Source organism: Pezoporus occidentalis, unplaced genomic scaffold, assembly GCF_034315485.1.
Source record: "Pezoporus occidentalis ecotype Australia unplaced genomic scaffold, CSIRO_AGI_Poc_V1 ctg182, whole genome shotgun sequence".
Taxonomy (NCBI): Eukaryota; Metazoa; Chordata; class Aves; order Psittaciformes; family Psittacidae; genus Pezoporus; species Pezoporus occidentalis.
In genome coordinates, this window is record NW_026913662.1 from 316,880 (window position 1) to 342,708 (window position 25,829).

Sequence of the window (25,829 nt, forward strand, 5' to 3'; positions counted from 1 at the left end):
CAGAGTAATTTGTGCTTTGCACTTTAAAATGGTATTTGATGACAAATATTCTGCAAAATCAGAAATCAGCTTTTAGGTGTTTTGAACTATGCATCTAAAATGACCCAATAATTTTGACCTTAATGTCTTAGGGCTTCACATAGCCATTTGTAAAACAGAGTAATAATATCCTGTCATCAAACAAGGTTGTTTTGAAAATAAATGCATTATGTTTGCAAAATTCTACAGAGAAGCATGTGAGATACATCTGCATAATGTTCACTAAAGGCATAAGCCCACACTAACAATGAGAATATAAATTCATAGAATGATAAAATGGTTTGGGTTGGAAGAGACCTTAAAGATTATCTAGTTCAAATCCCCCTTCCACAGGCAGGGATGCTCTCCACTAGACCAAGTTGCTTGAAGTGTCATCCAACCTGGCATTGAACGCTTCCAGGGGTGCAGTAGCCACAATGTCTTGGGGCAACCTGTTCCAGTGTCTCACCACCCTTACCGTAAAGAATTTCTTCCTTGTATCTAATCTAAATCTACCCTCTTCCAGTTTAAAGCCATTCCCCTTTGTCCTATCACTACATGCTCTTGTAACAGGTCCCTCTCCAGATTTCTTGTTGGCCCCCTTTAGGTACGGGAAGGCTGCGATAAGGTCTCCCAGGAGCCTTCTCCAGGCTGAAAAACCCCATCTCTCTCTTCCTGATCATCTTTGCGGCGCTCCTGTGGACTCGCTCCAACTGGCCCATGTTCCACTTGCTTTGGAGGCCCCAGAGCTGGATGCAGTACTAAGTACTAAATAGCATCTAAGGGAGCATCATCCATCCTATACTATGACAAGAGAGTGAATTTTATCTGAAGAATACCACGTGATAATGTACAACAACCAGTAATACATTCAACATGCCATCAACACACAGTCCAGATGTCACAGTTCATGGTCAGACTGCCTGCAGATAAACATGGGTATAGAGAAATAAGATCTCTATAAAGCCAGTTTGCATCTAATAGCGCTTCTTAGCCAACTACATGCTTCCAAATAATGCTTCCAGAGCTAGCTAAGATCTGAAAGAACTGTAGCTACATTTGCATGCCACTGAAGAAGTAATTCCTACTAGACCAAAGCTTGCTCTGTGTGGATTTAGGCTGGTTGTCATTCCACCAACTAGGTGAACTTAAGCAGAGTCATTATTAGGTGGCTCTGTTGACCCCAACACAGACAATGTAATCCACAGGTAGTAGAGTGCTATTTCAACATGCCCAGTGATTCTGGGACCAAGAGACCCTAAATGTGTTCTCCCCACTTCTACAGTGCTTAGACTTCAGATCTTTCAGAAGGGGAGTGAAGAAAGTGGAGTGCTCAAGTACATGACCTTGATCTTTGCAAAACAGCTTTTTTACCTATTACCTGAACTACCTCTTTCTCAAGACAACTGCAAACTGACTGTAAAGAATTTCCCTTCCGTCTTTTCTCATTATATTTCTTCTAAATAGAATGTTTATTCATATGTATGTTTTAACTAACAAAATCATCACCCCAATTTTGTTATAAACCACTAAGTTAGCTACTTACTGTACTTTTCCGCACTCTTTTTGCTTTTCTATACAAACCATTATCTTATTCTTCATGCTTATTCCAAAGGGGCTCCATTGTAAATTTGAAGCCCTTTAGTGTTAAAATCTTTTCTTTACAATACACAAAAAAGAAAGGCATTTCTGAACATATGATACCCATGTAACACAATCTAGTGATATCACCAAAGTCAATGAAATGCATGTGAACCTAACTTTTCTATCTTTTTGCCAGTAACCTGTAGTCACACTCTTTTTTTCTTTTCACTTGTAACTGTCATGTAAATTATCTCTGAATATATGTCAGGTGTTCTTATCTTAAGCTCTTTTCCTAAATGTCTGAAGTACTTCATTTTTCTATCACATATTTCTCCACAGGTTTTTATTCTTTCATGAACTTAAGTATAATTAGTCAAATGCTCCAGCAATTCTTTAGGATATTTGCTATTCTTATTACGATAAGGCTCAGTTCATAGAAAAGAGTATACAACCCAAGTAGATTGTAGACCAGGGGAAAACTGCATGTTAAGCAAACCAGTGGTTAGAGAACTCTCCTGGGACAGACGGACCAGAAACTTGCACCCGAGTGTCTACACCAGAAATGAATGATATGGTTATCAGCTTAACTACTGTTTTGGATTCTCCATGCCATTTCTATGCTGAGAAACTTAAGACCACTACAAGTATAAAAAATAGTGCAGTTCAAGGGTGAAAGCTGGTATTTATTCATTAATGCTTGGTTAACAAAAAAATAAATCTTCATCCAGTTTTATTTTACTGCCTGTTTCAGTAGGACTAGCTGCCTACATGGCTATGTCATATATTCACACCTACAGACATACATACAGACACCTCTACTTTCTTGAAAAGAAAAAAGGGCTGGGGGGAAAAGGACAAGCACCTTCAATGTCATCGTATCATTTGAGGAATGTGTCCCTCTGTTCCCCTAGGGAAAGGAACCTGCTCTTTTCACTGGAGCATAGATATATAAAACAGCTACCTAACTGTGACTCTGCTCATTTCCAGATTTTTCAAGGGTTTTTCTATAGGCAAGATCAAATTTATTTGCAAAATTTCTTCAGTATGTTTGCTCTTACTTGCATTATTTTCTGGAGGATGGTGATACCAGGCCCTGTCTCATTAGCATTTGACATCCCTTAACCAAAAAAAGTGTGAAGATAAAGTGAACAATTATTTACATTTAAAACTATAAGCTGCAGTGGAAAATACTGACCTATTGAGAAATTGATAGGCCAGCTCACTAATGATTAACAGTGAAAAACATAAACACAACTCGATAGTGTTTTAAATGGAAAAGAGAATCTAATGATCAAAGCACTAACAGAATTTAAGATGTGTAATATTTAGCACAAATGGAAGCAGCAACACTTGGTTATGCAGTATCATTAGTATGTTCAGCATCTACTTACGCAATACACTGCTGTTAGCCAAACTACATTGTCTTCACTTGGAACATGAATTAATGTTTAGGTGTGCAAGTCTTTGGCTGTTATGCTAAAGACAAATGACCACAGCTTAAGCCTGAGATTAAATTTTAAGGGACGCATGGCAAACCTCTCTTTGCATACGGTAATTGCTACTCAGAGCATATGCTTACTGACCAGAAAATCTGTTCAAAAATCAAACAATCATTTTGATATGATGGAAAAAAATCAGATGTAGCCAACTTCAGCACAGCAACACAATACCAAATTAAGAGACAGATTACGTTTCAAATGAGAAGTTAAGGTTGGGCCATTATTGCCTTTTCTGACAATTTTTAAGGTGGGTCATAAATCACTAATCTTAGCCCAATGTGCTCATTTACAGGTTTTTCAACATTTTCAAATCCAGGTAAAAAAATCTTTGCATAATGCCCATCAAAACTAAACTGAAAACACTTTTCAGAAAGAACATAATTCTTCATAAATTGACCAAGAGTGTTTTAAATACCAACTTTAAATTAAAATCAAGTATTTTAATAATTTGTATTATTGTCAAGTTCTGTATGCTTAGATGTGCAATAATGTGTCCTAATAGAGGTGCAAAGGGAAAGAGATTTATCATCAAAACTATAGTGCATCTGCCTGTGATGAGCTAAATGTTAGGTCGTGTGACTAAAATTGCATATGATTAGAAAAATGCACAGAGCAGTGCTAACAGAGACAGGACAGCCTGCTTCATGGCTCTGATAAATCTGCACTCATTTAAAATAGCCCCTGACAACTCCCTGTGTGAGTGTCAGTCCAGCTGCTTTGAAAGGTAGCATCTGTCTTTTAGTTATAGTTGAAAATAAACCAATCCTTTGCAGAATTTTATACACTTTATAGGAGGCTCATCTGATGCCCAATAAGTGTGGTACTGAAATAGCCTCAAATAAAATCTGCTACAGACACTGCTTTCTACGGAGCTGAGAAAGGAAACCCCCAAAGACCAAAAAATAACTGAAGATACTTTTCAGAAATATAATGAATTGCCATTTTTACCAAAAGGTTCATTTTTCTCAGGAAGATTTCAGCTGTATTCTGGACTTTTCCAAGAATCCCAGAGATTCAACAATGCATGCTGCATGACGGTTCCTGAAACTACTGACAATGCCACGGAATCTCACAAGTCAAGTGAAACTTAGAGAAAGATGTGTACTATGAGCTGACCTTCTGGAATGATTGTTCTTAATTTCTCTTTAGAATTTATTTGGAACTTACCCAGAAATGGTGACATATTGTGTTATTTAAGAAAGTAGTATTTTCAAAGGAGATTTGGGCAATTAGCTACTATGAACTGAAGACAGCCAAAGTAGTATGCTTCTAAAGAGGTCTTGACACAAGCTCCATCCTTTAAAGAGTAATCCTGAGGCCTGCTGTCTCATTCTTTCCTGAGTTTTTTTTTAACCCAAGAACACATTTAAACAGAAATACCACAAAGAGATTCAACTTCTTATTCTGCTTTTTCAGAGCTGGTGGTTCTGGTTTTGGCATTTTCCCAAGCAGCTAGGCAGATTTATTCACATGTGCTACAGCTCTGTCAGACAAAGACCAGACAACATCCAACCATGCACATGTATTTTCTTGTCACCCTCTAAATAAATTTAACACTTCTTAGATTTCATCAGTCTTTGAGAAAGGTTACAAAAGTGGAACCTTTCCTCTTTGTCCAGCAAGTCATCATGCCCAGTTCCCAAATCAATCCTGTATCCCCGATCTTGTAACTTTTGCCCAGCCTTGAGTCTGTTCCTTCAAGCTTCCCAATTAATTCTGCCCTGATTATGTTCAGTTTTCCCACGCCATTGTCAAATCTAGTGCCTTTTGCATTCTCCAAAAGCATTAACTTAGATCTTCATATTTTTTTATACTGGAATCCCTGACCTTGGGCTGAGTATCTGCAATAATATCCTCTTTTTCAAGGCTGGCATAAGGAACTCAGGATTCAGGATTCTTCTTTTCCTAACTTTCCCCCCCTTTCCAAGCTGGGTGTCACACTGAGAAAGGAAGGGGACAAAAAACAGTTATAATGGTAAAAGCAGGTTTGATGAGGAGAAAAAATTCTATGAAAACAATATTGAGTCACTGACGGAAGGGAAAGATAGCTCTGTTTGTCTCTTACCACTATCATAATTAGTTGATTTATTCCCTGGAGGTTTCTGAAGTAGAGAGCCTAATGAAGAGGATGTTCCCTGGGCTGTTTAGAAAGTAGGCATTTCTTAGCAACCTTACTTGCTTTTCTTAAAACTTATTTCCTAAATCTGTGCCCTATTACAACCAGGTGAGCAAGACAGAGAAGCAAGAAGAGAAGCAAATGCTGCAGCAGTTCATTTTCAGGCAAAAAAAATACAGACACATTGGAAATACATCACAAAGTTTATACTGCTGTTACTCCTTTTCTGACATTTATACCTATGTAACTTTGGATGTGGCAATGATTCCTGTGGCAAACTTTGTCATAACTGCTGCTAAGGGTCTAGGTCTCAGATTTCTTGCATACCCTGAAGTCTGATCAAAAGACTGAAGAGACCATGTGATTAAAGTAAGCTCCAAGTATGTGTTGAAACGTGACAACAAAAAGCCTCTTTTTCCATTATCAGAGAATCATTAGGGTTAGAAAGAACCTCTGGAGATCATCTAATCCAAACCCCCTGCAGAGGCAGAGCCACCTAGAACAGGTTACACAGGAACACATCCAGGCAGGTTTGGAATGTCTCCAGAGAGGGAGACTCCACAGCCTCCCTGGGCAGCCTGTTCCAGTGCTCTGCGCCCTCAGTGTATAGAAGCTCTTCCTCATGTTGAGGTGAAACTTCCTGTGTTTCAGTTTATGGCCATTGCTCCTTGTCCTGTCACTGGGCACCACTGAAAAGAGTCTGGCACCATTCTCCTGGCACGTGCCTTTGAGATACTGATATGCACTAATCAGATCCCCGCTTAGTTTTCTCTTCTGTAGACTGAATAGGCTCCCACAATCTCCCCTCATAGGAGAGATGCTCCGGACCCCTGATCATCCTTGTGGCTACTGAGCCCTCTCCAGCAGCTCCTTGTCTTTCTTGTACTGAGGAGCCCAGAACTGGACACAATACTCCAGATGTGGCCTCACCAGGGTCAGTAGAGGGGGAGGATCACCCTCTGGCCTGCTGGCCACACCACAGAGGATCACCCTCTGGCCTGCTGGCCACACTGCTCCCAGTGCACCCCAGGAAACTACTGGCCCTCCTGGCTGCAAGGTCACACTGCTGGCTCATAACCAATTTACCATCTACCAAGGCTCCCAGGTCCTTCTCAGCTGAACTGCTCTCTAGTAGGTCAGCCCCCAGCCTGTGCTGATACTTGGGGTGCTTCCTCCGCAGGTTCAGGACCTTACACTTGCCCTTGTGGAACCTCATTAGGTTTCTCCCCACCCAATTCTCCAGCCTATCAAGGTCCCCCTGAATGAGAGCATCCAGATGTATCAGCTACTCCTCCCAGCTCCATATCATCAGCAAATTTGCTGAGGGCACATTCTAGCCCTTCATCCAGGTCATTGATAGACAAGTTGAGTAAGACTGGAACCAGTACTGACCCCTGGAGAACATCACTGACTACAGGCCTCCAGCTGGATTCTACTCTGCTGATCACAACTCCCTGAACTCTCTCATTCAGTCAGTTCTTGATCCATTTAAAAAATGTTGAGGCTGCAAAGATAAGGACTAAAGTGATGGTGTTAAGTCATCCTGCTTACACATATGCATTAGCCTTAATAATTACATGATTGCAATATTATTTTTCCTTGTGCAATGAATAGTGATCCTGGAGCAGCTGAAGGCCTATCCCTATAATGGGGATGACTGAATAAGAACACTTTTCTTCTTGAAAATTGAAGGTATTAAAAGGTGCATTGGTATTTACTAAATCCATTAAACAAGTTAAGAACAGGAACAGCAGTTTAATCCTGAACCACAGAAATAGATTCTACCCATGTCTGTACTCCAGAAACAAACCTCTGAACATTTCAGCAGATCTTTATACATTCAAACATATAAAATGCTGATTAATATATAGAGAATATTCTTCACATAATACTTTATTAAGATGTGAAATCCTTGCTGTGAGATGCTATGAATGCTAAAATTTTGCATTGCTTCAAACACTAAATGAACAAACGACTGCAAGAAAAACCCTCTGGAGCCATTAAATACAAAGAATCATAGAATCATAGAATAATTAGGGTTGGAAAGGACCTTAAGATCATCTAGTTCCAACCCCCTGCTGTGGACAGGGACACCTTACGCTAAATCATATCACCCAAGGCCTCGTCCAACCTGGTCTTGAACACTGCCAGGGATGGAGCATTCACAACCTCCCTGGGCAACCCATTCCAGTGCCTCACCACCCTAACAGGAAAGAATTTCCTCCTTATATCCAATCTAAACTTCCCCTGTTTAAGATTTAACCCGTTACCCCTTGTCCTTTCACTACAGTCCCTAATGAAGAGTCCCTCCCCAGCATCCCTATAGGCCACCTTCAGATACTGGAAGGCTGCTATGAGGTCTCCACGCAGCCTTCTCTTCTCCAGGCTGAACAGCCCCAACTTTCTCAGCCTGTCTTCATACGGGAGGTGCTCCAGCCCCCTGATCATCCTCGTGGCCTCCTCTGGACTTGTTCCAACAGTTCCATGTCCTTTTTATGTTGAGGACACCAGAACTGCACACAATACTCCAGGTGAGCTCTCACAAGAGCAGAGTAGAGGGGCAGGATCACCTCCTTCGACCTGCTGGTCACGCTCCTTTTGATGCAGCCCAGGATACAGTTGGCTTTCTGGGCTGCAAGCGCACACTGCTGGCTCATGTTCATTTTCTCGTCGACCAGCACCCCCAAGTCCTTCTCTGCAGGGCTGCTCTGAATCTCTTCTCTGCCCAACCTGTAGCTGTGCCTGGGATTGCTCCGACCCAGGTGTAGGACCTTGCACTTGGCATGGTTAAATCTCATGTCTCATGAGGTTGGCATCAGCCCACCTCACAAGTGTGTCAAGGTCCCTCTGGATGGCATTCCTTCCCTCCAGCATATCAACCAAACCACACAGCTTGGTGTTATCAGCAAACTTGCTGAGGGCACACTCAATCCCACTGTCCATGTCAGCGACAAAGATGTTAAACAAGACCGGCCCCAACACAGATCCCTGAGGGACACCACTTGTTACTGGTCTCCAGACGGACATTGAGCCATTGACCACAACTCTTTGTGTGCGGCCATCTAGCCAGTTCTTTATCCACCGAGTGGTCCATCCATCAAATTGATGTCTCTCCAATTTAGAGACAAGGATGTCGTGTGGGACAGTGTTGAACGCTTTACACAAGTCCAGGTAGATGACATCAACTGCTCTACCACTGTCCACCAGTTCTGTAGCCCCATAATAGAAGGGCACCAAATTGGTCAGGCAAGATTTCCCCTTAGTGAAGCCATGCTGGCTGTCACCAAGCACCTTGTTGATTTTCATGTGCCTTAGCATGCCTTCCAGGAGAATCTGCTCCAAGATTTTGCCAGGCCAGTCAGGTGAGACTGACTGCTCTGTAATTCCCCAGGTCATCCATTCTCCCCTTCTTGAAAATGGGGGTTGTATTTCCCTTTTTCCAGTCATCGGGAACTTCACCTGACTTCCATGATTTCTCAAATATGACGGCCAGCGGCTTCGCAACTTCATTCACCAGCTCCTTCAGGACCCGCGGATGGATCTCATCAGGACCCATGGACTTGTGCATGTTCAGATTTTTAAGATGGTCTCAGACCAGATCCTCTTCTACAGTGGGCGCCAGGTCTTCATTCTCACAGTCCCTGTGTCTGCCTTCCAAGACTTGGGTGGTGTAGTCAGAGCCTTTGCCAGTGAAGGCCGAGGCAAAGAAGTCATTCAGAACCTCAGCCTTCTCCAAATCCTGTGTAGCCAGTTCTCCCTAGAGCTTCCTGAGGGGGCCCACATTCTCCCTAGTCTGTTTTTTATTTGCTACATACCTGTAGAATCCCTTCCTGTTATCCTTAATACCTCTAGCTAAGTTTAATTCTAACTGGGCCTTAGCTTTCCTAACCTGGTCCCTAGCAGGGACATCCCTGTACTCTTCCCATGCCACCTGTCCTTGCTTCCACTTATTATAAGCCTCTTTTTTCATTTGAATTTTCCTCAGCAGCTCCTTATCCATCCAAGGAGGTCTCCTGGCCCTCCTGCTGCACTTCCTTCTGGTTGGGATGCAACACTCCTGAGCTTGTAGCAGGTGATCCTTGAATATCAACCAAGAGTCTTGGGCCCCCCTGCCCTCTAGGGCTATATCCCATGGAACCTTACTAAGCAGGCTCCTGAAGAGGCCAAAGTCTGCTCTCCTGAGGTCCAGGGCAGTGAGCTTGCTGCACGCTCTTCTCACTGAGGATCTCAAATTCGAGCATCTCATGATCACTGCAACCAAGGCTGCCCTGGAGCGTCACATTTCCAATGAGCCCTTCCCTGTTGGTGAGCACGAGGTCAAGCATGGCACCTCTCCATGTCGGATGGAAGTTGTCTTCCACACAATGGAGGAACCTCCTGGATTCCTTGTGCCGGGCCGTACCGCCCCTCCAACAGATGTCAGGGTGGTTGAAGTCACCCATGAGAACACGGGCCTGCGAGCGTGAGGCTTTTCCTATCTGTCTATGGAGTGCTTCATCCACAGGTTCTCCTTGATCAGGTTGTCTGTAACAGATCCCCACAGTAATGTCTCCCATAGCTATATTCCCTTTAATCCTGACCCACAAACTCTCTGTGGACTGCTCACCTGTCCCCAGACAGAGTTCCATACTCTCCAGCCTATCCCTAACATAAAGGGCAACTCCCCCTCCCTGCCTGCCAGGCCTGTCTTTCCTAAAGAGCCTGTAACCTTCCATTCCAACACTCCAGTCATAGGAGCCATCCCACCATGTTTCTGTGATGCCTATTATATCATACCCCCGTAAACGTGCACACACCTCTAATTCCTCTTGTTTGTTGCCCATGCTACGGGCGTTTGTATAGAGGGATCTGAGCCAAGCTCCAGCAGAAGCTGGCTCATTGGCTGGAGTGGCTGGGATATCTCTACATTGCTCTGAGCATTTATTATAGGTTCTGGCAACTGACTGGGTGTGTTGGGATGGAATGATGCCCCCTCCCCCAACACATCTAGTTTAAAGCCTCCTTGACCAGTCTGGCAAGCCTCCTACCAAAACTGCTCTTTTATCATCAGCTCCACCAGCCCCCACTAGACCTGGCCTACAAACTTGGGTCCTGTGTTCAAGGCACCCAAACTCCTGACTATGACACCACCCTTTTAACCAGTTATTAACCTGGCTAATCCTCCTAGCTTTTTTTAGGTCCTCCCCTGTACCCTGGAGAATTGATGAAAAGACAGCCTGAGCTCCAGAGCCCCTAACCACCTCCCCCAGGGCTCTGTAGTCCTTCTTTATGTTCCCCAGGCTACTACTATCTATATCCCTAGCACCCACATGTATCACCAGGAGTGGGTAATAGTCCGTGGGACTTACTAGAGCAGGCAGCCTCTCTGCCACATCCCTGATCCATGCCCCCGGTAGGCAACACACCTCCCTTGAGACGGGGTCTGGCCGGCAGACGAGTGCTTCTGTCCCTTTCAGTGTAGAGTCCCCTACTACTACGACCCGCCGCTTTTTCCTAGCAGCACCAGTAGAGATCTTTAGCAGTGCATCAGCCCGCTGTTCCTGGCTCCAGCACATTTCCTCATTAGTCCCCTGCAGGGCAGCAAAGCGGTTCTGAGTGGGGACAGGGGATTTAGGGGGAAGCCCCTTGCTTTTGGTTGTCCTTTTCCTTCTTTTTTTTGTTGGTTTTTTTTTTTTTGGTCACTAATTCCCAGCTTCCCAGGTTAATGGCCTCCTTCTTTCCTTCATGAGGTAGAGGTGAAGCTCGAGGCCCCTGCACAGTTTGGGCCAGGAGCAAGTGTTCCTGCTTACTCTCAGCTTCCCTGACATCTTGCAGTCTATTAATAGCATCCCGCAGCTCAGCCACCTGCTGCAGGAGGACCTCCACCAGGGTGGACAATACATCTGTCTCACAAAGCTGCTGTAAATTGTTGGAAGCTGTGAGAGTACACTGGAGGAAGCACTACTTACTATATGCTTGCTTTGCTGCTATATTCTTTAAAGACCAGCCTCTTATACTGGAGAAGGCTACTTGGTTAGATGGACCTTCATCTTGACCAAGAAGAGGCATGCCTATGTTTTACAATAACTATACTAATATTGTGAAAAATGAGGTCTTTGTAGTCACCAGTTAGAAACACCAAGTCAGTGGATACTTCTCACCATAATCTGTGTTTCAGTTAGCATTTCTGAACTGCAGATATTAACACCCTTACCCAGTCATGGAAGTACTGTGACAGTAAACTTATTAATGTTGTGAAGCAGTCAGATACTACAGTGACAAACACCACTGAAAAGCCCAGGAGAAAAATAAATCATTCTTTTTCTAGAGAAGAGTTTGAATTGTGTGCAGTAAATAAGGCTTGGGGCTAACCATTGAAACCGAAGGATAAAAACCACTGAATAACTGCTTATTCAATGAGCATTGTATCCTGGGCGACAACTGACGTAAGGACCTTGTGAAAGAAAACACTACAGGATTGTATCATTACAAAAAATAAAAATAAAACCTACATTCAAGGGGCTAAACAAAAACTGCACCCGCAACTTTATTTTTAACCTTAATTAAAAAAAAAAAACAAACAAAACACCAACAACTAAAACTCCTGAAATTTCTCCATGTGGTGTCATCTCCACAAAATTTTACTAGGTGATTCAGGATCTCTCTATATCCATCACAACAACCTCTTCCACCTAACCTAATGGAATGACTGATGGCATGTTATTAACTGCTGTCTATTTTAACATTAAAAGAGAATGAGACAGTTTGCAGGTGCATTTCAGAAATATCTCTTATAGCAAGGAAATATGAAAACTCCAAGTTTTGACTGAAAACTATATTTCAGTGAATATATATTTTCCCTTTATTCTGCTAAATGTAACTCCTTTTGCCCTGTTCCTTGTCTCTCGTTTCCTAAACTTGTCTCTTCTGCTCCTCACCAGTGCTAACTTCCATGGTCAATCACTTTCAGTTCTTATTCCCAGTCTCAATTCTTACACCCATTTCTCTTACCAAACATTTCTAGCACTCCAGCCTTTTCAGATTTTTATATACAGCCTGCTGGCCAAAACACTCTAAATAACCCTATTCAGTTTTCTTTCCCCACCTGTCTTAGCCACATCTCCTAACCCAGAACACATGTTGATTCCATCCTTTAGAGCCTTCATTTTCTGCTTATGTCACGACTTAATCAAGACGTACATAAAAATAAAAATAGAGGGGATAGATTTAACTATCGTGACAGGCAAACAACAGATTTCTAACATATACATATACTATATACCATATGCTTTATTTCTCCATTTGGTGTATTTTGTTCTCTGAAATGTTACTTATGCACATTATGTGAGAAGATGCCTGGCAGATCATTACCACTTGGTTATGCAAGATACTGCTCTGCACATAAATGTGCACAAAACAGGAAGCAGAGTGATTGCAAATTACTTACGAGCATAATCTGACAAATTAGCTATACAGATGACAAGGAGGATATGGAAGTGGATAAATAATTACTCGAGAAAATGGAAAACTAAAAATAAGTGTAAATTACGTTTTTTAGGAAACCTTACCAATGACTTCATTGAAATTCTAGGGTCAAACTGCTATTATTAATGTGTTGGGGGGGGTTAAACTGCAAAAATAACTTAGACACACTGTTCCACAACTCGTATCTAGTGGCATCTAAAGATAAAAACAAGGACCCTTACAAGTCAGCAAGTAAACATGGAAGACATTAAACTCATAGTTAGCTCTCAGAACTACCAATAATAAACACACTGGAAAGTTACATCACAAAGACTTGAAATTCAGACAATATGCTGAAGGAAAATACCTATTCCAGAAGATATTCCCAATTCTAATTTATAAAATTATACTTTTTTTACTTTCTCGAAATGACATCTATTTCCTGGACACTTTTCATGCGGTGACATGAATACTTTACAACTTAACTTATTCAGCACTTGTCTGGGCTATGAAAGGTTAGGAAAAAATCCGCAAACCAATCATACCATTCTTACAGGAAAAAGAAGTTACTACTGTGTAAACTCAAAGACCAAATGTGATATTGACATTTTTGTAATCACTAATATGACAGAAAAAGAAGAAAACCACAAAAACTTGTCCAACTCCAGCATAAGAGCCTGTAGTGGAACAAGAGATTATACGTTTCCAGCCGAAGGACTTCACTGTGGCTTTGGCTGAATCTGATGATGCTCCAATCAGCCTATTTCTCCAGCCTGTTCAGGTTCCTTCTAATAGCAATTCTTCCCATGAATTGTTTCTCCCCAGTTTGGTATCATCTACAGATCTGCTATTCTTGATACACTGCAATCAACACTGGCCCTTGGATCCTGAGAAACCTTCTAGTGACACCAACAGCTGGATTTTGTACTATTGATCACAACCCTCACAGCCATACAGTCCAGCCAAGTTTCCACCCATCCTACCATCCTCTTATTCAGTCCATCACTCACTGTTTCAAGTGAAAGAGACTGCTCTAAAGCAAAGTTAGACAACATTCACAGTTCTTGCCTTGTCCACAGAAGCAGTTTTCTCATTGGAGAAAGCAATTAAGGTGGGTCAGGCATGATTTGAACTTGGTATATCCATGCTGCCTGTTCCCAATCATGTTCTTGTCTTTCGTGTGCCCGGAAATTACTTCCATGAGGATATGCTTTGTAACTGTCATCGGGACTTAGGTTAGACTGATGAGCCTTATGATTTAGAACTTTCCTCTTGCCTTTCTGAAGATGAGCATGACATTTTCCTTTTCCAGTCATCAGAAACTTACCTTGTTTGACATGATCCTCCAAAGATAATAGTGGCCTCACAGTAACATTGGTTCTAAGTGCTTCTCCTGACCTTCCTCTACTGTGGGTCATGTTTCATTGCCACACAAATTTTGCTAGTAGGCTCAGGAACCTGGGAAGTCAAACTTTACCACCAAAAAAACCACCCCAAAGCAGAAAAGACAATGAGTGCCTTGCCTTTTCCATGTACTTTGTCTCCTGCCCCACTGAGCAGTAGGTCCATATTTTCTTTTGCTGTCAACATACTTTTGCCCTTCCCATCCGTTACCAGTTTTAACTCCACCTGATGCTTTTCTAATTCCATTCTTGCACACTTGGTACATTTGCAACAAACCTTATGTGATACAGCATCATGCATTTTATGTATTTTTCATGTATCTCTAATTTCACACATCCATGATTCTGCTCGGTCAGTATCTAATGACTACTAATTTTGAATTCACATAGATCAGCTATAAAATCAGGAAGGAAATTCTACTCAAATTTTGTTTTAACCTCGCTATTTAAGTGGTCATTTATACGTATTCTAAATATACCTTTAATTAGAATTGTTTTCCTGTTCTCCACTGAAATATTTTTGCCTACAAAAAATATTTAAATTGGGATGTGGTTCAGTTTGAAATAAAATTATTCATTCACTTTATACTTTGTGGTGATCTGAATCACTCTGTATGCTCCCTAACTGCATTGATTAGATCTCTATTGGCCGTAATGGAAACTTAAGACACCTAGGACAGGTATCAACACAATTAGAATCATAGCTACCCCTATTGGAACCAAACTGCACTCATTATGTCATTTTTAGTATTTTTTCCTTTTTCTGAAAACATATGTGCAATAAATAGAAAACAGCGTAAAATTATTTTAATAAAATCACAATCTCATGGAACTAAATCTCATAGAACCTTTCTTATATTAAATACATGTACATTATTAGAAATTTGTAAGTTTTAATTTAAGTACAGAAGAGTTGCTGTATCACTTCTTAAATGTAAAGGAAAGATACTGAAAATACTGTCATCAGGAAAAAAAAAAGTAATAAAAGTCTTCCCACAAAGGCTATGAAGTTCAAACAAAATATATCCCCTACTTCCTCAAAGGATCCAGGTACATGAAAATAACGTATCAGTAGGCAGGAATTAACACTGCTCATTTACTTGTATATTTAACATTAAGAGTTGTCAAACTATTTTACCTTAAAGTAATAAAAAGGATTAGGATGTGTACACTGATTGGAAGTGTCCAGCAGAAGGGAATTCCAGTTGTGGAACTCTTGCATATGTCACTTCCCCAGGTGAGCAAGCTAACCTTGCTGAAGGAAAGGAAGTGTAAATGCACTCCACACTGTTTTGTCCCTTAGGGATTATATACCAGTATCATAAATTAAAGCAGTGCCTGTGTCAGAGCAATAAAAAATGGTCTAGAACTATAAGTAGTTCCTTAATAGTTCATCCATGAATACCCATACAAACTGAAACTGAGGCAAATAATCTACCTGTAGATTTTTAGAAACATGGTTACGTTCTTCTTGATCACTAGTGCAGTGACTGTGAAAATGCTTGTCTTAAAAGCATCTGTATTTGCTCATCATCGTATTTCCAACCTTGACTAGTCACAGGATAGCAGACCTATCAGATTACATCATTCTTAATTTAATTTCATTTATTTCCACTCTTAGTTCTGCTACATCACTACCACTTAAAGGCAGCACTGTCACATATCAATTTTTAAAATGTATAAAGCAACATGAATTCTACTTAATGACCAAACTACTAAGATCATAACATCAGACCAGAGGGAAAAAAAGATAGTGATCACAACGCATTTATATGGTCCTCTTCAGATTTAGACACTAGCCATCTAGTGCCTAAGAATTCTAGAATTCTGAAAGAATTATTTTAAGTTATGACACTTCAGCTTTCTGGTGTTTTGTTCTTTTTTTTTTATCCTTTCCTTAATATGCTTGTAAATTTGCTCTTACCAGTCTTTCTGTCTCCATCATATCCTTCATCAGTCCTCCCAGCACTGCTACATACCAGTAGCACTGGTATTGATCCTATCTATCTATGGGCAGATAGTATGACCTCGGTAGATTTTACACTAGATCTACAGTTCTTGCTGGTTATTTTTTACATTTGATCTAACATTTAAAAAACAATATGACACACAATTCAACAATACTCAGAAAAAAAGATCTGAAAAAAGGAGAAGTGAGAAGTTTATCTATAGAGATTAACTACAGAGCTGTGCATTCAGGATCATTCTGAGCTCCTAGGGAAGATTTATTACACAAACTTTGTGAAATGCCTTGCCCATAACAATATTTCTACCGGATGTCCTTGATACTGCCCACATTGCTACTTTTTCATACTGTAAATGTTTCAAATTTGTGAAGGAATCTAAGGAATTCCATAGATAAAATTTTGTCTAAACTTTAATTGAAAGCATTTATGAGAAATAAAAATCAGTCTAAGAAAGATGGACAATAACAAAATGAAGGTGAAGTTTTCAGAGAAGCTCATACATTTGACTGGGCGAACATGCAGAATCAAGGCAGCAATTAATTAGTACTAACAGCAAACAGCACAAAGTATTGCTGTGATTTATATATCATACTGAAAGACAAAAGGAAGAAAAATTAAGTATGTCCCCAAAAGACTTAATATTCCTTCTCTAACAGGACAAAGATGGTAATTGGGTAATCTGGGAATGCTGGTCTTTGCTTGGGACATCAGTACAAAATCCTCCATACGTTCATTAAAAGTAATTAAAATTAGAAATAATCATAGACTAATTGGATGCCCCCTTGACCTATATGTAACAAACAGTTGCCATTTCTTTATCTGCCCCAGTTGTCTGAAATTAGTACCCTCTAACACATAAGTAAGTGACTTCAGAAGTATGCAAGTCCAGAACCCTGCTACTGCAATCCTCGTATAAAACAATCTCTAAATCAACTTAAGAAAGTTTCTCTTACTTTAATAAACATTATTTGTAAAGAAATAATGCTATTTGTAATGAAACACAGAACTAGTCCCTTTATTTTTGTTGATAAGGTGATCCATTTGTTATTTAAATTATAATGTGAAAACAACTTTATAATTTTAACTCAAGCTTCATAAAGTATTTCAGTATTTTAAATACTTTCTGCCCTACAAGCAGAAGTGTGATCTGATTTTGCACAGGAAGATGAATGAATCACAGGTCTCTGCAAAAGGATAGAAGTAGATTTGTGTGGTTCTCAGCATGCAATGAGGCCATCAGGCTGAACTGTGGCTTTGCTGCAAGCAAGACACTGCTCTGAGAAACAGATGAGAAAACAGATTGCAACTCGCAGGCTGACAATCTGCTTGCCGGTTTTCTTATACTTTAGAAGAGAAATATCTTGGTCCAGGCCTATACACTGTGTAGCTGTGCTAAGTAAGGATAAGCAAAGAATGGAGCCATTCCCTGCCACAGTCTGCCAAGTGTAGAAGGGGAAAAAAACAGCTCCATGCAGGCTGCTCCGCCCTCCCATGCTGCGTTATGGCAGCAGCCAACAGAGAGCAAGAAAGGGCCAACTCATCCTTCCCTACCACTCTGTGCCACTTCACATTAATTCATATTCTATTCCATAGTCCTGTTAAAAATCCAAAGCTCTTTTAACATGTAAAGTATAAAAAGACTAAAAATTAGCATTTAATCGAGAACTATCAATTTTTCTTTGGGTTGTCACATATTAGTAGGACAAAAAGGCCTGCACCTGACTGCATGGGGCAAAATGATATAAGGTCTATGAGATATAAACCTCTGAGATGAAAACCTTCAAAGTTATTCTTCCTAAAATAATTTGAAAGAAACAAAGCCTGTCTCTGTCTAGTAATGGAAACCTGGTTAGTCAATAAAAACATGTCACTTATATACAGATAATCAAATTAAGTAAATTAAAAATACCAGTTTTGTTAGAAACACTTTACTCTTTTAATGTTTTAAATCATTTAATTTACATTTAAGGATTTGGAATACACAAGGAATTGAATGATACATTCTGTTAGAGAGACTGTGGATTTCACTCTCAAATTTTCATGTTTACACTGGAATAATATAAAAGCCAATGAAATAATTTTAAAATCCATGAAAATTCTCTTTGCACTCTATCACACACCTAAAAGACATATATTCTTTCAATATGAAGTATACGAACATATGACAATTCCAGGAAGTGGAATCCCAAAAGAAACAGAGAAAATAAACTTCCCTTACACTTTTGGCCTTCTGAACTCTTGACTGTTAGGAGATACCAAAATGTCCTTGATTCATAGTAAAAGAACAGGTCCTTGTGCTGCACTGATGTTTTGGGTTGGAGACTGTAGCCTACACACCAGTGTAACACAGCTTTAGATTTCCTAGTGTATCCCACCTTGAATTTGAATGTTATCTCCCCAGGTCGTGGCTCTTTGTTAAAGTCCCTCAGCCCATGCAGATGCCTTGGAAACTCATGGGCATCTGAAATTCCAAAACCGAGGTTTAAGCAATTAAATTACTCTATGCCAGGCGTTTACTGAGCATTATACTTGCTCTACTATGCTGCAACAGCTTATGCTAACTTTTGCATCTGAGGAATTCACCTGCCATATATTTACCCACAATCTTTATATTCCAGAGCAAAGTATGGAGATTGAGGTAGAGGGCCACAAACTGATCCAGAGACTTTCAATGCTCCTCCTGAACTGGAGCAAGTTATACGGTGCACACAGCCAAACATCACTGATTAGTTGTCATTGCTCTATATAATCTATTTGGGCATGAGGCCTTACATAGTATCTCTTACAGATATCTGGGTGCATATGACCTTTTACTTAAGGATGTATCATATTTATGTGCTTTGACCATACTCTGCTTTAAGCATGTTTTAAATCCTCACGGGAATTCATTCATATATTTATATGTGTGTTTAAATAGCCTTCTGGAACAATGTTGTTTTCCTTAACTGTAGTCATGATTTAATATAATGACCTATAAATTAGAAGTCAGCCCTTTAAAAACTAGGTAATTTAGTCCGTAATTAACATCAATGAATAAGTTCAACTATAAAACAACCATACAAAAGCTTGCCATATTTTTCCCCCCAGGTACCATAAAATACAGTGAAAGGCAGAAGAAAAATGATATAAAAATGTAAACAGAAAATCAGAGCTCAGATAGTTTGCTCCTTGTTTCAGATAATAATCAATGTGTATTTGTCAATTCATGAATATTATATGTCATTCACAAGGTGCATAATTACTGTGAAGCAAATTTCCATCAAAACAAAAGTATCAAGCCATAGAGAGCTCAGCCACATAAACTGAGTTGTCTTCAGCACTTAGAAGAAATTCAAAGGGAATGCGTACAGCTACTTAGACCAGTGTATCAGGCACAGTATTAGTCCATTTGTATGCTGAAGGACTTTTCCAGCCTAATGGTAGGAACAACATTGCCAAAAGGAGAAAGTAAAATAGACCTTTCTCACCACAATGGGACAGGTACAGTTCTGGGACACCATTTTAGGAATTGAGCAACAGTTATGATCAATGAACACCAGGAGTTACTGTCAAACACAATGTGCTGTAAAGATTTCATAAGAAGAAGAAAAATACGTCCCTGTATTTTCTTCTATGCTCTTTATTGTAACTTTCAAAAGCAGGCTTTAGTCTAATAAACTGTATGCAAAAAATATTAGTATAGCTCTACTTGTAAGCTACCTCAACTAGTTTTCTATTAAAAAATCCTTCAGATCCTCCAAATCTCAAATTTGAACTTTTACACTTTACAATTACGGCTCTTTACAAGATTTCTGTTTTCAGTAAGTGTTGATTTCCTAAATAGGATCAAGATGTCAGCATGACTCCCTTTCAGTACTTTCTTGTTTTCCATGTGCTCTGTACCAAGATAGATTCTACCTTAATCTTGGGGGTCATTCTGGGCTTAATCCATAATTACTGGCATCAGTCAGATCATGCAACATCTCCAAAAAAAGTATATTAAAATACCTAGCTTGTATAATTTTTTCTTCAAAACACTTTTTATAATGCATAGTAGTTTCTACTTTGCGCTCTTGGTGAAGTCAATGAAATTTAAGATTCCCTCTGAAACACGTTATGTTCAATAGTGTGTTAGTCTGTGAATGGTTATGCATCAATCGATTACTGAATTCTTTTTAAATGTATTCAAATAACTTCTTTATAAATAGAAATATCTTAGCAGTGGTATGCTAAATTTTTACTTGTAATTCTTGAATTTACATTTACAGAAGCCAGAGACATTCTAGATAACATTGGTAAGAAATATCATAAATAAAACAGTGCATGTTTTACCTTGCCTTACTTCCTTTTAAGCTAAGTGCACTTCCGGAAAAAAACAAAAAAAAAACCAAAAAAACACCCCCCCCCCCCCAAAAAAAAAAAAAAAAACCAAACAAAAAACACTACAGTTGAGTTTACAACCTAAAATACTTAAAAGTGTGAGTAACAAACAATGACTGTCATGACCCATCTGTAAAAGACACGTGGCTAATGTGTTCCATATACACAAAGTAAAACGCTTCTGCTTAATAAAAAACACAAGCAAATACAGTCCCTCTGGATATACGGAACTTATGATATACAAAATGAAAGTAACAGTGCAAGAATATAGCACAGGCATTAGCCCTGAAGAAAGTCACTACACAAATCACACAGCAGAACTGGATTATAAATGACTAGTCATTGTACTGAAGTGAACTTACAGCTGTACTTACTAAAAAATGGGTACCACAATTTAAGACAACTCCCATTCTAAATTCAATGAATTATTTGGCATACTCCTTGCTAATCAGCCTGTTGAAGTACAGCACAAAAAATAATTGAATGGTGTGGTTTGATTTTGGTCAATGGACTAGTAATTCAACAATGGTGCAATAACTAATTGAAGTGGGGCATTACAGAACTTTGGTAAACCCGAACTGTGATTGTATACAGCACTAAAACCAGCAAGACTTTATAATAAGAGTTTAGACTGGTATAATTTGGACAGTTGCACTAAATTTCCTCAGATGTGGAACACTGAAACAACGTATTAGTATACCAGACAAGGAGGTACTGGCAATAGAATCACAAAAATATTTTCATTTAAGCAATTTCCATTTCTCTAGGGCTTTTCTTTACAGAAAAAAAAAAAAAAAAGAAATAAAACGAAACAAACCAACCAAAATCTGTGTTTATTCAAGTTCTAGGTCAACAGTGTTACAGTTCATTTTGTCTTCTTTTGCTATGCCTAGTGTAGTAATGAACACTAGCACTAGACTGTGTGCTGCAGACCTCCTCTTGTTTGAATATTGTCAAATGTCATAAAAGCTTGTGCTAATGCTCTTAAATAAGAGCACGATGAAACTTAACATCAAAGCCATGCTGGGAATTGCCTGAGATATGACTAATGACTAAAGTTAAGTCTTCCATCCAACATGGCCAGTAACCCAGTTTCACTCCACCAAACACAGGAACCTTGAAAGTAATGCTGCTCTTACCTAACCTGCTCCGTAAGTTTTACACCTCTATGATATCTCATTAAGAAAATAAAAATTCCCTTTCTTTGTTGGTAGGCTCATGTCTTCTGCAAGTGAGGGCAGCAACTACCAGTGAGGGTATGGGGTGAAGCACCGGCTTTTTATACAGAATTCAACAATGCAATGCCTCGTCTATGATTAACGCTTCCATCTATGATTAGAAGTAGCAATTTGAAGATGAAATATCAAAGGAAGGGTAATTAGCACATTGTGCATATTAACCCGGCAATAAAAATACAAGTTCTGCACCGCAGCTAGAAACAGAATGAACGAGTACACTACAGACACATCGAAGGCAAGAAATTCAGTATCACTATATTAATAAAATGACTGCCTGTGACTTTAAACACAGGCACACTTGTACTTGGCGAGACAGTGAATGATTTATTGTTACTATGAAGGATGCAGGAATGAAAATGAAGATGAGAGGGGCGATGATGGTGATAGGGAAGAAGAGGTTAATATCCCCAGCATCTGACGGGGAACGATGTCCCTACCTCAGCAAGCTGGATAAGGGAATAGCTCCAGATCCACTGCCCAGGATCCCTCCTTTCCTCCCAGAGAGGAGTTTCTCCACCAGAGCCACATTCCCAGTGCGAGCAGCTTCCAGCAGCTCCTGGTCCTTTCCCATGGTCAGGAACCAAGCAGCCCCCTCGCACCCCGCCGCGCACCAGGAGAGCTGCACCCCGAGCCACGGCAGCCCCTCTCTCCTCAGAGCGCTCTCCCCTCCCCAGACCCTGCCTCAGAGCAGAGATTCCTGCAGTCCCTTCCAGACCAGCAGGAGCAGCAGCAGGAGGGAGGAGGAGAATCACCTCCTCCTAGTTCCACTGGATCATTTCTGGGTGGAGTGTGGAAGAGAAGGAGGGGAGGACGAGGCCAATAAAGACACCCCCCCGCCCCACTCCCATGTACGCACGGCCCCGAGCCGGAGAAGATGGGGCGGGGGGGTAGTGGAGAGCCCCAGCCCCCGTGCCCGTGGCAAGCCGGGCTGAGGGTGATAACGACCCTCACGGACGGAGGGACGGACGGAAGAAGGGAGGGACGGGGGGCGGAGGCGCGGCGCTGACTCGCCAGGCTCGTTGCTGGGGAGACGCGGCTGGCGCCCTCTCAGTGGCTGCCCGGGCTGGATGCCCCCCTCCGCCTGCCCCAGCCCCTCGCCGCTGCCGCCGCGAGCTGCGCGCCTCCGCCCTACAAACCCGCCCCTCAGCAACGGCAGTGCCGGGCGCTCCACTGCTGTGCGGCGCCGCCACCGGCGCTGCGGGTGAAGGGAGCGGGCAGGTGCATCCCCCCTCGGCCGCGGCGGCAGCGTCAACGCTCAGCGGGGCGGCCGCGGCAGCAGGGCCGGCGGCCGCAGGTGCTTCGGGAGAGCGCCTGGGAGCTGGCGCCTCCTTGCGCTGCGGAAGGGGAAGGGAGGGCTCTGCGTGAAGGGGCGAGGGGGGATGTCTTCCCGCGGCTGCGGTGCCAGGCGCAGCGCTGGGCGCGGCAGGGGGCGAGGCTGTGGGGTGCGGGCAGGCCGGAGGTGCGTGCTGAGGCAAGGTGTGGTGGGGTTGAGGTACCGTGGCGGTATGTGTGTATGAGGCCCCGGCACAGGTACGAGCCCGCTCCCTTGGGCGAACCGGTGCAGACAAAAAGCGCGGGCCCCGCTGAGGTCGGAAGCAGCACTGAGGTGCTGGCTCGGTGAATCGGGCAGGCGGGACTGCTCACACCCGTCAGACCGGGATCGTGGCTTTGTAACGTGTCGGAGGATGGGAGGTATAACCGAATGTGCTTGCTGTCAGATCCAGTCATCCCTTCTGGTACTCCTGGTTCTGTTACGGGTTTCAAAACATGTCACCTTTTGAATTGTATGACTTCAGTCGTTCCTTATGGCTCATGTTCTTACAAGCTATGATGAAAATACTCAGTGCTCTCCAGTTCGCAAGCACATCCTTGTTTAATGCCCCGTTGGATACAGTGTATACTTGAAAAGCAAAATTACAGCTCCAGGTTCCTGGTTTAGTTTTGTCATTTGTGCAGGCAGAACCATAGGTACAACAGGAAAGTAAGACCCTTACCATTCCCCCGCTGAGATCAGTGGCATTCTTTCATGAACTGTGCTCTCAAAATGTGAAGTGCAGCAATAGCAAAACATCGTGGTAGGCAGGATTTTAATGTTCCCAGAGAGAGTGTTAATTACTCCAGACCTATTGTACATTCAAGTCAATGGAAAGATCCTTGTGGATTTCACAAATGTTTTGGTTTAGCTCCCGTCAGTACCAGTTTTACAGGTGTTTTTTATATTTTTATTAGATAATGAAACAGTTTTAATCTCGTAACAGAAATTCCTTTCAGGGGTCTGATTTTCTTTTACAAAGGAAAAAAATACCATCATGGGGACTTATTGTTCCAGTATAGTTGTCCACAGCAGCAAAACAGTATCTATTTTTTAGCTAGAAAATGTAATTTACACAGTTTGGCATTTTCAGGATGTGAAATGATGTCTCCTCCAATGTTGTCAACAGGACACGGAATTGAGCAATGGCATAAAATTACTCAGTGGAGAGATTCTCTAACTGTGGCCTTTCTGATTGAAAGAGTGTGTTATAAATAGCAATTCTAAGGTCTGAAACTGTGAACGTGTGTGTTTCATTATGGTTTAAACAAATAAATGTATAATCGCATGAATTAGGATTTACAGTTTAAGTCCTTAGTCACAGCGGAGTCACAGTGGAAAACAGTAATTTAAAGCTGGAATAAAAAGTTATGTATCTTGCTACCACCCACTGAAGCATTAACTAGTTCCAAAGTTAGCCATAAACTAAGAATACCCCTGCTTTTGAAGCTTCTTGATGTCCTCCGTTAAGGTAGCCATAATTTCCCTCTATTTCTGCCTTGCATTTGATTTTGTATGCGATCACATGCATTGCCTGATAAGCTCACATGTATCCTTGGAATGCTCTGCAGGAATGGATTTCTTCAAGTTTGCTGAGAGCCTCTGAAGAGGTGCCAGTATGCTGTGAAGAGCTAATCGTAAGGCAGGAGTATGTGCCTAAACTTGCATGTTGGTGAAAAGTCAGATTAGAAGCAGATACTAAAGAAAACTGGGTTTTTTAAGAATTTGTATTGTTGATGTGGTCGGATTAGCAGATGGCAAATATGACTCAGTCTAAACGTTACATAATTCTTCTTGGGAAAATAAAATCTCAAGACTATGCTCTAATTGAAAAGATCATCCAGCAAGCTGCTGAAGAGCAGTATGGAGAATCAGGACAGAAATATCAATGCAGCAGATGCATGCAGTAGCCAGCAGATTCAGGAGGATGTTATGAATGTAGCAAGACTCAAAACATACCCCAGTAAACCTGTCAGCCTGGTGCCCAACAAAACTACAAAATCCAAGCAGAGGATGTAGTTTCATTAGCAAAATAGAGCAGAAAGCAGTTATTCTATCAATTTGAAAAGTGAAAAAGAATTTAACAGAACTGTTTAATGAAAGGGTTAAACATGGATGAGTTCTAAGGGCTACTGGCATGAAGAATTCAGAACATATTTTGGTCTGTTTCCAGAGATGAAATTGATGGTGGACTGTAGTAAAGAAAAAAATTGAGACTGGGTTGAATGTAGATGGTCAAATCTATGAGATCAGGTGGACTCCTTTGTGGTTTTAAATGACTTCCATTTCTTTGTTCTGGTAATAGTGGGACAACACTGTGTAGTGTTGAAAATTGTATGTATGATAAATATGTTAACTAGACCTAGAAAGTAGAAACATAGCTTTATAATTTGCAGCAGCTACAGATGAGAAAAATAATTTGTCAAACAGCCATGAGGTCTTTCAAAACATTGTATGCTTTTTGAGCAGTGCTGTTACGTACTACAACAGAATTTTGAATCTATGATTTTAGTATTTGCGGAGACATTTTAAGTTATGACCACTGCAGCTGTCAGTGTCTAAGTGGCATCACACCTTCAATCTGAAAATTTCTCTTAACACAACATATGCCCTACCTTCTGTTTTCTTCCATTTTCTAAATACCAGAGAGAGAGCAGTTAGCCTACCTAGAAATTCTTCAGCTGGTTTGTCATTTGAAAGGCCTGGGATTGACTATAATAAGCAGTGACTTTCCTTTATGTTTTTACAGTGCAACTATCACTTGGCTTTGTTCTCTTTTCAGGGTAACAACTTCTTAATTTTTTCCTCCTGTACCCTCGCACACTTAAAGGCAAATGAAATGTGTGCTTTCTAACATTTTATGACTTTCCCTTCTCTATTTTCAAGCAGG

At 41.1% G+C, this 25,829-nt stretch overlaps 1 protein-coding gene across 5 annotated transcripts in view; it reads right to left on the reverse strand.

Annotated features, from left to right (window-relative positions):
- Positions 1–22,420, reverse strand: part of LOC134162035 (ankyrin repeat and sterile alpha motif domain-containing protein 1B-like) — a 309,404-nt gene extending 286,984 nt beyond the window's left edge. For 4 of the 5 annotated variants that reach the window (XR_009964170.1, XM_062615451.1, XM_062615452.1 and 1 more), the window contains exon 1: positions 22,065–22,419. Coding sequence is in view for 4 of the 5 variants with exons in the window: in XM_062615451.1 (XP_062471435.1) it covers positions 22,065–22,198 (134 nt within the window). In the remaining variant the exon portion in view is untranslated. Of the gene's footprint in view, positions 1–22,064 lie in introns of all 5 variants that reach the window. The other variant, XM_062615455.1, reaches the window with a different exon arrangement.
- Positions 22,421–25,829: the final 3,409 nt, after the last annotated feature.